A 14,188-nucleotide genomic window follows, 5' to 3' on the forward strand; every position below is an offset into this window, starting at 1 on the left:
CCCTCTCCTCCCCACTTGTGCTTTCTCTCATTCTCTCTCTCAATAAATAAAATCTTAAAAATACCACAACTGCACAGTCTTTTTCTTATGCTGGACTTGTATCACCACGAATCTTATTATGTGACAGATAATTTGCTCTGCTGAGACATGCTCACTGAACTCTTCTGGTAAAATACCCTCCATTTCTACTAATAAATCAAAACATATAAAATACTCCCAAACTTATAAGATCATATAAACATACACTTTCCTTTTCAAATTCTTTAATAAAAGTTACTTGTATGTTTGTTTTATTCATACTTTCCCTACTCCATACAATAAATTCTCCTTTACTAATCATTACACCTACCAATCGATATAAAACGTACAAGAACTAATCATGTGTATGACCTTAGGTATTAAAAAAAATGGAGGGTACCCACTTCCTCTACCTCCTAATTCATGACTTACCATAATCCTCCTGTGTGATATTAACTACCACCCCTCCACCAATGTCAATCTGTCTTTGGGTAGAACTGTCTTCCAGTTTCCTTAGGATTTCTTCCTGAATTCCATCATGACCCATGTCTCGTTTGCGACTCATGAAATGGGCATACAATTCTGTCTGGGTGATTAGGAAGTTCAGTTTTCGCTGCTGCCTCTTGGCCTAAAGGAGAAGAAAGTTATTTTCACTAAATAGACTCAAATCATCAATCATATAAAAAAGGTGATCAACAGAATTCACCAAATCTACATATAGTTTGCATATAATTCTCTCACAAATTCTTTACCTTTAGAAAGGTAGTTAACTGCTAATGCACAATTTTATTATAATCAAGTCAGTGGTACTAAAAACAAAGAACAACCTTTAGTTATATCTAACAATAACATGGGTTTTGCTCTCATTTACAATATGAAACCTTTTCTTCATTAGGCTTCTGTCTAAAATGCTTATTTCTTTACTGTATTACTTTCCTAGAGTGGCACTGAGACACCAACTAAACTCAACCAATGCATTTTTACCCCACAACCCGGATGTAGATACATGTGTATAGTTTTAATATCTTAAAAAATGTAAACATGTGAAAAAATCTTCTTCACCACTCAAAGTCAAAATAAGTGACTAGGAGCTACGAATTTTTCTGGAAGTCAATGCAAAAGTCAATCAAAGCAAGAAAACGCTCCAAAAACAGCATATAGTTTGTGATAATACGAATATAGATCAAACACACACACAGCATCACTGCTTTACATTAACTATTTTATAATAAAATTCATATGAGGTACAGCGGATTTATCCTTGATCCAATGAAAAAACAAATGAAAAACAAAATGTAACAAGAAAGTTAACCAAGAAAGGAGACCAGTACTAAAGTATGCTACATAAAACTATGCTCTCTTTAAGATTTTACAGAACTTGAGCCAGATTGAAATGAGTAGGAAATCTGAAAGACAGTTAACAGAAAACAAAGTTATTTTCATAATGGATACAGGTGTTTATGTTTAGTGTGTTAGCAAAGCCAACGTTCTATCAAAGAAACCTCTCTAAATTGAAACAAGCATTATCTCCTTTAACCTTAAAAAAATCAACTACTACGTGTTCAAATGAACACGGTGAACTAAAAGAAAAGTAAAGTTTCATCGCAAAGAGCTTTATTTCAACACACTGGAGAAAGACATGAAGGAAACTCATCGGTTAGCTATCAACAAAACTGAGAGAATGTCTCACGAACCCAGACTAGAAGTCTGGCTGCTTATAAAACTTCAGGATCTGTGACTAACTCTCAAATGCCTCTAAATTCAGTAAGTATTCCGGATAGCATCAAATGTTTCCAAACACACTAATACGTTTGTCTTGCATGTGAAGATAAATGTTACCCGGGGGGAAATAAGTGAACTGAGCAAAATCCATATTGGTCCTCAAAGGCATGATAAAGGACGGAAGATAAAGAGCTCAGCAATGGCCACAGCTCAGCTCTGACAGGAGTACTACCCATACCTGAAAGAAAACATTAACCAATCCCCCGATTCTCTTCCTCTAGACCTCAAGTTTCCTTCCACACACCCCAACTGGTTTGCCCATGGCAACACAATGATTTTTGTTTTCCTACTCTCTCCTCTTGCTTCCCTGAACAATCTACCCACCTACATCAGCTGACATCAAGCTTAGAGGAGTACTGGCTGAAAGTTAAACCAGTGAAACAGGTGGGGGATGGGTCTCAAAACTGCACTAGTTGTCTATTGTTCCTATCTGGCCCTTAATTTGGCAGCCAGCCCTGCTCTTCCAACAAGGAAAAAACTGCAGCCAGTACCTGGAACCAAGCCAAGATAAGCTGTAAGCGGTTTTCTTTTTCTTTCGTTTGCCCTTTTTCCTTTTTTTCCTCCAGAATACTTCCTCCAGAAATATTCAGAGGAGTAAGACTACAAAGAACAGAAAAACTTGGCATAGAAAAAGAGAGGTGAAGGCCAGAAAGAGGGCCTTCTGAAAGGATAAAAACAGAATCGGTTTATCGAACTAAAGTTACTATCCTCAAAATTATGTCTTAAAATGTTTTTTCAATGATCTCATTGATTAATTTTTAATTTATGTGGTACATACCAACCTCTCAATATGGCTGCAGCAATCAGGGTTTCAAAATTTTATACTACTGTCATACCTCCCGCATTTCCTCATCCAACTTCCGCTGCTCCAAGGCCTCCTTCTCTGCACGCTTGCGGTGTTCCTTTTCCACCTTCTCATACTTCTTCCAGTACAGAAGCATCTCCTTGGTGAGGCGGCGAGCACGAGGCAAGGTCTCTTTACAGTTCTTCTGGGCCTGCAAGGCAGCTCGACGTACCTCCTTCATGCACTGGTGGGCAAGCTGCAGATGACAACAACAGTCTCACAGAGGAGAAGACTCAACACCAGGGCCAGCTCTCCCTGAGCTCTAATTCCTCAGTCTGGTCAGTGCACACAATCTTCTGATGGCCACATCTCTTTCTCCCCCAGAATGATTAATGTCCCCATATGGTACTCTGACCCAAACCCTGGGGTAATACATGGAATGAGAAATCTATACACACACTGCCTTAGAAGACAGGGGAAAAAAACAATGATCTGAGATGTGCTGGGAAATTACAAAGTATCATCACACACATTAAGAGTAATAGTTACTAATGCCTATTATATGCTAGGTTCCACTCTAAGCCTAACATATATTAAACTAATTTATTCTTCACAAAAACTCTATGAAGTTGGTAGTAACGATATCCTCATTTTACAGATAAGTAAACCGATGATGAGTGACCAGCACAGGAAACAGAATAACATTACCTCATCTGATCTCACAGCTTTCAAAGGAGTTGTGCAACTTCCCTCTAAAGGAAGGTATTGATATTAACATCATCATTTCTTAAAGAGACTGAGCACAGGAAGTTTCCATGATCTCCCTAAGGAATCAAAGCAGGCTATGGTCTCATCCAAAAAGGTTGAGAAATGTGAGGAAGAGCAATTGTATTTTTAAAATAAATTGAGAACATTTAGAAATTCTCTTAGGTACTCCCAGATTCATTATCAATAGGTCACAAGACACAAGAGAAGCAAACATAAATATGTTCCAGCATAACATAAAATGGGAAACACAAAACTGTAATTTACCTTTCGGCTATTGGTGAGAAACAGGTTACGAGCTGAAGCTTTCTGCTTGTTGGCCTAAAATATTTAAAAACAATTATTTCATTTAGGAGTCCTTTTGAAGTAAGATTATGTAGACTGACACTGTCTTTTATTCAACTCCTCAAGGGTTAAAAAAAATAAAGTCATCCTAATGCACCAACTCAGAACCACACACAAAACTACTAAAGGAGTATTAAGAATACTGCCTGGGGCTGCCTTAAATAGAGTCTTCTGCATCCTCTGGAAAGAATTTAAGTTATACTTAAGGCTTGAAGTGGACGAGGAAAATATAACAACATACCCAACATACACCATCCTGACTAAAACATACTGCTTTTCAGAGCCAATCTGCAAAGAAGCCGAGACAGTAGCCACTCACACACAGAAACTGCTAGGAGAGAGGTAAAGTAGCTTCCAGTTTGTGATTCTATCCTCCAACCAAGACAAACCTACTGCTACCATTAATTTCTCCCAACATTTAAGCTTCATCTTCTCAAACAAAAAATTCCAAGGCAGACCTAACACAAGATGACTCAGAAGCCAACAAGCCAGGCACCAACTGCTTATTTCGTCTTCCAAATCAGTTAAAACGAAAACCTCAATAAAGAAACCTGATTTCCTAAGATAATCCACTAGACATGGGAGAAGACACAGTATAGGCACAGCTGGGTGACTCTCTGTTAAAGTATTCTGCCCCTAATTCTGAACAAACAGTGGGTTTGAAGTTACAGACAGCCCAAATGCCATTTCTATAAAATTCCCACTTCAGGGGCGCCTGGTTGGCTCAGTGGTTTAAGCCGCTGCCTTCGGCTCAGGTCATGATCTCAGGGTCCTGGGATCGAGTCCCGCATCGGGCTCGCTGCTCCACGGGGAACCTGCTTCCCTCTCATTCTCTCTCTGCCTGCCTCTCTGCCTACTTGTGATCTCTCTCTGTCAAATAAATAAAATCTTTAAAAAAAAAAAAAATTCCCACTTCAGACTGTCTGCTTAGAAGAATTTTTAGTCCTTTTATCAAAAACTTTCTTTTACTAATGCTTAAGCAGCTACTGCCACATTAAAGACAAAAATCTCAAATATTTCTGTTGAATTCCTGATCAGAAGTGCATCATTTCAAAAAATATGTTTTTATTTATTTTTTAAAGTAATCTCTATACCCAATGTGAGGCTTGAACTCACGATCCTGAGATTGAGAGTCATGTGCTCTACGCACTGAGCTAGCCAGGAGTCCCGGAAAAGCATCATTTTGAAGCCTCTTCACCAGATAAAAGAGGGATTTGCTATAACTCCTCCCATCAAGAATGTTCCTGTCTAAAGTTTCTCTCCAAAAATACTTACTAACTGGTTTGGGAAGAAAGGCAGTCATTGTACAGTAGGGAAGCACCAACACGCCAAGGGATCAGAGCTAATATCATACTGGAAATGATGTGTCATGTGCCTCCTAGTGCAGCATACCTAGGACACACCACTCCATTGGTAATCCTGCCCAAAACGCATAACACAAATCTAATAATGAGGAATCTCATGAACCCAAATCCCAAAATACTATACATAGTAACAGGGGTATGCTATTCAAAAATTAAAATGTCATGAAAGAACACTGTGTCAGATTTAAAAGAGATTAAAGAGATGTGACAAATAAATGAAACACGGAGTCCTAGACTGGATCCTGGATTGAATCAAGAAAAAAAAGTCCTATAAAGGACATTACAGAGACAACTGATGAGATATCTGAATATGGTCTGTGGAGCAGATAACAATTTTTATAACTACACTGTTGTTCTGTATGAGAGAATGTCCTTTTTCTTAAGAAATACATATTGAACTATTACAAAGAAGTTCAGTACAAAGTGTCAAACTGCCTCTCAAAAAGGAGGAGAAAAAATAGTATGCATTTATATAACAAAAATTTGAAACACCAAAGGAGGGGTGCCTGGGTGGCTCAGTGGGTTAAAGCCCCTGCCCTCAGCTCAGGTCATGATCTCAGGGTCCTGGGATCGAGCCCCGCATCGGGCTCTCTGCTCTGTAGGGAGCCTGCTTCCTCCTCTCTCTCTGCCTGCCTCTCTGCCTACTTATGATCTCAATCTCTCTGTCAAATAAATAAATAAAATCTTAAAAAAAAAAAAAAACAAAGGAAACAAAACAAACAATTGCTAAATATGAGTGAAAGTTACATGGCAGTTCCTTGCATTATTCTTGCCATATTTTAAAACTTTGTGTTTTTTTTGTTTTGTTTTTGTTTTTTGTTGGTTTTTTTTTTACCATTTTATTTATTTTTTCAGCATAACAGTATTCATTGTTTTTGCACAACACCCAGTGCTCCATGCAAAACGTGCCCTCCCTATTACCCACCACCTGTTCCCCCAATCTCCCACCCCTGACCCTTCAAAACTCTCAGGTTGTTTTTCAAAGTCCGTAGTCTCTTATGGTTTGCCTCCCCTTCCATTAAAACTTTGTTTTGAGCTAATTTTAGACTTACAGAAGAGTTGCAAAAAATAATACAGTTTCCTTACATCCCTCCTGCTGCTTTCCCTAGTTTTAGCATCTTAGGTAACTAAAAAACAATTACTAAGAAAGGAAAATAAAACTGGTAAAATATTAATTAAATTAAATGTCATATTTGAATGTCAACAATTTTTCCACTAAAATCCTCTTCCTGTTTCAGCATCCTGTAACAGGATCCCATATATTTAGTTGCTTTTCTCCTTAGTGTCTTCCTGTATGTTACATTTCTTCAATCTTTCTCTCATCTCAATACTTTTGAAAGGCACCCATCAGTTACTGTATAGAATATGGCAAAATTTGTGGTTTTCTCGTATTTTCTCATGATTGGAATATTATGCATTCTGGCAAGAATACCACCAAAATGATGTGTTCTCCATGCATCACATCAAATTCACAAGGTCAAAATTTATATTACTAGTGACTACTTAGATCATCTGGGCAAGGCAGATTCTGCCAATTTTCACCACGATAGCTACTATCTTTCTTTTCATGCTTATATGTACGCTGAGTAGATGCTTTTGGTCTGTGCAAATTGTGTCTCCTTTAACCTTCATCCTCTAATTTCAGTCTTCATCAATGTATCCAGTCTGCAACAATTATCACTGTAGTATTTGTGTAATGAGGGTTCTCTACTTCCTTCTGCGCTCAATAACTGGAATTCTACTGCAAGGAAGAGCTATTCCTTCTACATTACTTATTTGCTTATTTATTTAAAAGAATATGGACTCAAAGGTATTTCTTTTAATCTGTGTGTTAAAATTCAGTATTATCTTTTCTTTTTTTTTTTAAGATTTTATTTATTTATTTGACAGAGAGAGAGATCACAAGTAGGCAGAGAGGCAGGCAGAGAGAGAGGAGGAAGCAGGCTCCCTACGGAGCAGAGAGCCCGATGCGGGGCTCGATCCCAGGACCCTGAGATCATGACCTGAGCCGAAGGCAGCGGCTTAATCCACTGAGCCACCCAGGCGCCCCTCTTTTTCTTTTTTTAAGTAAGCTCCATGCCCAGCATTGAGCCCAATCCAGGACTTGAACTCAAAACCCCAGATTGAGACCTTATCTGAAATCAAGAATGGATGCTTGCCACCCAGGTGCCCCAGTATTATTATTACCAAGTTTGGTGTTCAGTTATTCTAACTTTGACCATGAGGAGCTCCTTTAGATTGCTCTTGCGTTCTTTTGACAATCCCCCACACTCATCTTTCTTCAAGCACTTCCTTACTTTCTGACACTCCAAGAAGTTTAAGGCTCATCTTACATTTTCCCTGCAAAGTTCTGGAATAAACTACTTCTCCAAGGAGCTCTGGTTCCCTTTTATTAGTGAATAAAGGTGTTTGGAAATCAAGACCTGGGCACAAGATACCCTCATTGTTACCAGGTTGTCACTGTTTCTAGGCACTACCCACAAACATAGAAAATAAATACATATGCATACTAACCTATGCATACACACACAACTACATTTCTGTACACACCTATCTGTATACATATCAAAACCCATGAATTTCAAAGGCTTCACATTAGCGTTTCCAACAGTATGACAAACTGGCTGTCAACTATGACGTATTTGTTCAATTCTAGTAAGCATTTAAAAGTAATTACAAAATTACTCCTCCACTCCTCTCCTAAGAAACACTTATCAATTGTAGCATTCATGTATAGGTCTTTTGGTCTTCAGCCTTACATATCCAACCAAAATACTGACTTCCTCAGTTACTTCAATGAGCCCTTTTCTTTCCCCACTCCCTGCAACTTGATTCTATTATTCATTTCTAATGCAGGTAAGCATTTGTTTCTGTCTTTATTACACTTTGCCCACAGCCCTTCAATCTCATTCTTCACCCACATCCTGGTTGGTATTAACGGTTTTATTATGGGGCATGTAAGGGACATACAAAACATCACTAGGATCCTGAAAGTCCTACATATAAAAACGTACTTGAAGACACCCCCCCATCCCTGCTAACCTGTCCATTCCCCTCTTTCTTTCTACATTTTCCCCACCGGCTCCCTATAAAAAATCAACACTTTGGTTTCTGGTTTATCCTTCTTGAATTTCTTTTGCATGAATGAGGATTTGTGTATTTTCTTGTATTCTTATTTTGCTTACATGAAAGGTAAATACTATAGATACCTGTTTTTGTTTGCTTTTCTCACTTAACAGCACATCCTAGAAATTACTCCATATCGTCTCAGAAACATCGTCCTCATTATTTCTTTTTAACTATAATAACCCACTATGTAGATCTATCACTTTTGTGCTTTTTTTCTTTCATGGAGCATGTTTTTGAAATGCATCCATGTCATGTAGATCTTGTACCTGTCTCGTATGGGAATCACTGCAAATTATTATAACAAACGGCCTTGTGTCTGGCTTATTTCTCTAAGTTCTTTGTGGAGATGAAGAACCAAGAGAATTACCAGTGAAGCTTGTGGAAAGAAGTTAAGGATCCATAATGGGACAAATGGAGTAGATGTTAGGATCTTGGCAGCAGCCAAAATGGACTATTTTGTGGCCAACAGAATGGTCTGGGAGAGCCTTAAAATTGAAGCATAGCTGAGTTGGAAGGAATGTATCTGATGACCTGTATGAAGCAGGGAAGCAGGGTAGGCACCATCAAGGGATGCTGCAGGGGCAACCATGTTTCTTGGAAGAGCTGGTCTTGACTTCTACTCCAGCTAATTGCTGTTGTTTTGTTTTCTTGAGTTTTGCTCTATGGTTCTTAAACCAATCCTACAGTCCTGTGGGATGTATCTACAGTTTTTGTTCTTGTTATTGTTGTTTTAAGATTTTATTTATTTGAGAGAGAGAGATCACAAGTAGGCAGAGAGGCAGGCAGAGAGAGAGGAAGGGAAGCAGGCTCCCCGCTGAGCAGAGAGCAGCATGTGGGGCTCGATCTCAGGACCCTGAGATCATGACCTGAGCTGAAGGCAGAGGCTTAACCCACTGAGCCACCCAGGTGCCCTGGGATGTATCTACAGTTTTGAGGCCATTTCTTTCTAAAGGCTGGGAGCAGGGTATAGGTTCTTATTGAACAAGAACTCCCAATCTGCCAACTGTTTCTCAGTGAAAATTGTTTGTTTCCTTTGTGAATGCTTCTGGTGATTTCCTTTAAACCTGCATTTGCTGCTGTAGACTCAGAAGTTCCAAGTGCAGCTGGTGATAACTAAAATCCCTCTCTCACAAAGTTATTTTAGGAAGGTCTCCTGCACCTGGCATCCTGAGATCTAGCTGTGTTCCCATGCTCTGGTCCTGTGTCAAAAGTGTCCCTTAATTTCTTAAGAGTTTATTAATTAGAGATAACAGCCCTTTGACTGTGATGTATAATGTAAATAATTTTTCACACTTTGTCAGTTATCTTTTGTCATGAAAAAATTTATTTGTATTTAGTCTAATTTACCAATTTTTTTTCATTGCCTCTGGGTTATACATAGAAACTTTTCCTATGCCGAAGTTAAACAGCAATGTAATAGCTTTCTTTTAGTCTTTGTATGGTTTCATTCTTTACATTGAGAGCCCAAATACATTTGGAGTATATGTGTGAGAAACATCCAATTTTATCTTTTCCCAAATGGCTATGTAGTTGTTCCAACATGATTTATTAAAAAGTGCATTAGTCTACTCTACTGTACTATTTGCCTATTCATGTGGCAGTACTACGTTGTTTTAATTATAGAGGTTTATAGTATATATTTTAATGTTTGATGGTGCTTTTTCAGTGTTTCTCCAGCAATTCTTTTTTATGATTTTTTCTTTCTTCTTCTTTTTTTTAAAGATTTTATTTATTTATTTGACAGAGAGAGATCACAAGCAGACAGAGAGACTGGCAGAGAGAGGAGGAAGCAGGCTCCCCACTGAGCAGAGAGCCCAATGCAGGGCTGGATCCCAGGACCCTGAGATCATGACCTGAGCCGAAGGCAGAGGCTTAACCTACTGAGCCACCCAGATGCCCCCTTCTTTTTATTAACATATAATGTATTATTTGTTTCAGGGGTACAGGTCTATGAATCATCAGTCTTACACAACTCGCAGTCCTTACCACAGAACACACCCTCCCCAATGTCCATCACCAAGGCATCCCATCCCTCCCAATCTCCTCCACTCCAGCAACCCTCAGTTTGTTTCCTGAGATTAAGAGTCTTTTATTGTCTCCCTTTCTTCTCCAGCAATTCTTACACACAGACTTTTCCCTTAAGGTTAGTATCAACTTATCTAAATTCAGAAAATATCCTCTTCATTTTTCTATTAGGATTGCACACAATTTATAAGGCAATTAAGTAAAATGCAAACAACGGGTGAATAACTGAGTAAAGTTACTTGCACATTTCCTGAAACTTTCAAATTTGAAATTGTATCAAAATAAAATGTTATCAAAACCAAACAAATTGGGGCGCCTGGGTGGCTCAGTGGGTTAAGCCTCTGCCTTCGGCTCAGGTCATGATCCCAGGGTCCTGGGATCGAGCCCCGCATCGGGCTCTGTGCTCAGCAGGGAGCCTGCTTCCTCCTCTCTCTCTGCCTACTTGTGATCTCTGTCTGTCAAATAAATAAATAAAATCTAAAAAAAAAAAAAAAACAAATTAAAAGAGCAAAAAGAATGCTTACACATCTTTCTCTTGCATCATTTACATTTTTTTCCAATGCCTCTGGTTATTCAGTAATATCCAAATATTTACAGATTCTCTAAGAAACATAAGTCTACCATTTCATTTTAATTTCCTCTATTATTACCTATCAATTTGCTGTCAAATCTCTACTACTTAAGTAAAAAAACTGCTTTCCTTTCTCAGAGAGGTTTCCCTCCATTTTTTGGATAATGAACATCATACAATAACCGTCTTGTGAATTCTGATCAAAATCTAGAAAAACGGTTGACTGCCAAGAGTATTCTTCAACATGATCTTAATTCAAGAGATCACTTTCTTTTCAGAACACTGTGAAGGTATCTAGCTCTCACAACTCCTCTTTAGAGGGCAGGGAGACAAAATATTCTTCCATCTCCTATGCTGGAGGCACCCACATACCTTTGGTAGTTCCTTTTTCACAATGCTGAGCCATACTTTCCTGCGACGAGCATTAAGCTGCTCAATGGATAAGTGCTTCTTCTTGGTGCCAGGAGGTGGTGCATCATGAGAGAACTTGGCAAAGACTTTGGTCTGGTGGTGGTGGCAACGAGGAGATTCTTCAGAGGAAAGTTCTTCATCCCTTCGCCTTTTTTTCTTTACTTTTTTCAACTTGGCTGCAAAGGAAACAGACACTGAGAACCCTGCATTTCTGCCCTTCCACAGAAGACAGCCACAAACAACCTCATCACTTTAAGACAGTTCAAGGTTCTTTTCCACTTGAGGCTGGCAATGGTTATCTCTTTAATCAATTCAGGCCCATGAATATTCTAAGAGGAAGATCTCGCTACCTTGGGGAAGAACACTGGATACTCCCTATGTTTACATGAAAGAAAAACACAGAATAAAATCTAAAAACTGAATTTCTGTTGAACCCAACAACAGGAAAGGAGATTTCAAAGTACCATGAGCTCAAGTAATGGCCAAGAGGAAGGAAACATTTCTAGTTGGCAGCAATGTAAGGTGATTAAAGAGAAATAACAAAGAAAGAAAACAATGCGCTGATAGGACATTACAACCTGTGAAGAGAAAATCATACACAGAATAAAAAACTAATTTGGGGGTGAGAGTGTGGAGGATAAGAAAATAGAGGTAAACTAGCGGATGTGGGAGAAAGGGAAGAAGGCTGAAAAGAATTTCTGAGTAGAGTTCATACCTTCAGGGGCAAAAATCTGCCTTGTACAGATAGCTTAAAACTTTCCCTTCTACTTCCTTCCTGATTTCCAGATGCTTAGAGCTCAGTAAGGGAGGAAAACACACTTCCTGGCAAACATGCAAACAAACACTGCACAAGATCAAGAGGTGATCTATTTAAAAGTTCCACATACAGCAACGACTGACTTATTCCTAACACTTCAGGTTGCTCTTCATATTTCCCTGTGTGTAACCAACTTCCCCTTCCAGAACAGTTTCAACATTTTGGAAGAGTATGTAGAAGAAAAAGGGATAAACTAACTGGCTTAAACCTCTGGCTAGGAATCCACAGTCCTTATGTCTTTTTAATTCTAGAAAAGATCATAAACTAAATATGAAATAAGGTTACAGTGCTTATTACTTAGGGGAAGACTAGGGTTTTCCAGATAAAGCAAGTTTCTACTACATGGATCACGTTCAAAGTCCAAATGTACTACCAGGCTACACACAACCCTGATACTAAGAATGAGTAAATATGGAAGGCAGGGCAGTATGCTCACCTTTAAGTTTCTTTTCCTCCTTGAATTTCTTTTTTTTGGGTCCAAGTAGGTGCCGTTGTTGCTCATAGAAAGGGTCGTATGTGGACAGCAGGCCTGCACTGTAGTATTGGTATTGCTGCAACTGAAGCAAAGACAGGGAGGCTTATAGGTGCAGGTCTGAGTTCTAAGCCAGCCTTCACATCATCTTTACTACAAAAACCTGAGCAGGAGAAAAACCAGAGCTCCTAAATATGGTGTTCTTCCCACAAAAAGACCCATAAAGATTTAGTACCTCAAAGTGAATTATTTCCTTACTTCAAAACAAAATGGGTTCATCAGCTACATACATGGCAAGTTGTTGAAAATAAGAAAGGAAAACACTTCATGCTTCTGAATTTCCACCAGAATATTTGCTTGGAAGTGACACATATTTGAGAGATGCAATTAACCGCAGAAGGGGCTCTGCATGGAATTCATCAACAAGAAATAAACCATATTTCTATTACCAATAACTCCTCTGATTTAGTAAGGTTTTGATATCTGTTATTCTGACTTTTGGTCTATCTGGATCAGAGAGTCATTAGCTACTCCAAGTCTCCGATCTTTCAAGCCTTTTCACTCTTTGCATATCCCACTAACAGAGGCTGGTAATATTATGGATAATGCCTACACTGCCAGAATTCTAACATATGAATAATCGATTGTTTTTTTTGGTCCAGGGAGAGATTCTTTCAAACACTGATATTTTTTTTTTGAAGATTTTATTTATTTATTTGTCAGAGAGATAGAGAGAGAGAGAAAGCACAGGCAGACAGAGTGGCAGGCAGAGGCAGAGGGAGAAGCAGGCTCCCTGCTGAGCAAGGAGCCCGATGTGGGACTCGATCCCAGGATCTTGGGATCATGACCTGAGCCGAAAGCAGCCCCTCAACCAACTGAGCCACCCAGGCGTCCCTTAAACACTGCTTTTAAGTTGACCCCCAAGGCTCACATTAATTTTGTCTCACTTATTACCAAAGGATATGAATATAAGTGTAATGAATATATGAATATAAGTGTAAATATATGAATATGAATATAAGTGTTAAGAGTCCATTCCTTAATCTCTTTCCTAGTTCCAGCCAGTCCAAGAACTAAAACTAGGACAGAAGAGTGACATGGAGAACTAACACAAGGTCCCCTGTCAATGGTCAAAATTAAATGAGCATTCTTTGAGCTACAGTAATTAAAATCTATGAACTTTCCCAAATATATGTTTTACTTCTATTTAAAAAAGACCAGGTATTGCAAACCCTACCAAAATACCAATGCATTTTTTTCAAAGAACTAAAAGAAATAGTACTAAAATTTGTACACAACCACAAAAGACCCCAAGTAGCCAAAGCAACCTTGAGAACGAAAAACAGAGTTGCAAGTATCACAATTACAGATTTCAAGATACACCACAAAGCTGTAGTGATCAAAAAAAAGTAGAGTGCACACACAAAAAGGGACACAGTGATCAGTGGAACAGAACAGAGAACCCAGAGATAAGAGGCACCTGGCTAGCTCAGTTGGTAGACCATGTGACCTGTGATCTCAGTGTTATGAGTTCAAGCCCCATGCTGGACATAGAGCATACTTTAACCCACTGAGCCACCCAGGTGCCCCGGACATAGAGCATACTTAAAAAAAAAAATTTTTTTTCCCCCAACAACATAGAATAGAGAACTCAGAAATAAATCCATGCTTATATAGCCAACTAATCTGTATCAGAGGAGGCAAG

The 14,188-nt window shown here is 38.8% G+C and overlaps 1 protein-coding gene across 2 annotated transcripts in view; it reads right to left on the bottom strand.

Moving 5' to 3' along the window:
- INO80 (INO80 complex ATPase subunit) overlaps nucleotides 1-14,188 on the bottom strand; it is a 136,778-nt gene that overhangs the window by 84,883 nt on the left and 37,707 nt on the right. For both annotated transcript variants that reach the window (XM_046008381.1, XM_046008380.1), the window contains exons 6-10: nucleotides 12,448-12,568; nucleotides 11,156-11,370; nucleotides 3,617-3,670; nucleotides 2,637-2,840; nucleotides 451-646 (exon numbers count right to left, since the gene is read on the bottom strand). In XM_046008381.1, coding sequence (XP_045864337.1) covers nucleotides 451-646; nucleotides 2,637-2,840; nucleotides 3,617-3,670; nucleotides 11,156-11,370; nucleotides 12,448-12,568 — 790 coding nt within the window. The remainder of the gene's footprint in view (nucleotides 1-450; nucleotides 647-2,636; nucleotides 2,841-3,616; nucleotides 3,671-11,155; nucleotides 11,371-12,447; nucleotides 12,569-14,188) is intronic.

This window comes from Meles meles, chromosome 6 (assembly GCF_922984935.1).
Source record: "Meles meles chromosome 6, mMelMel3.1 paternal haplotype, whole genome shotgun sequence".
In the NCBI taxonomy this organism is placed as follows: Eukaryota; Metazoa; Chordata; class Mammalia; order Carnivora; family Mustelidae; genus Meles; species Meles meles.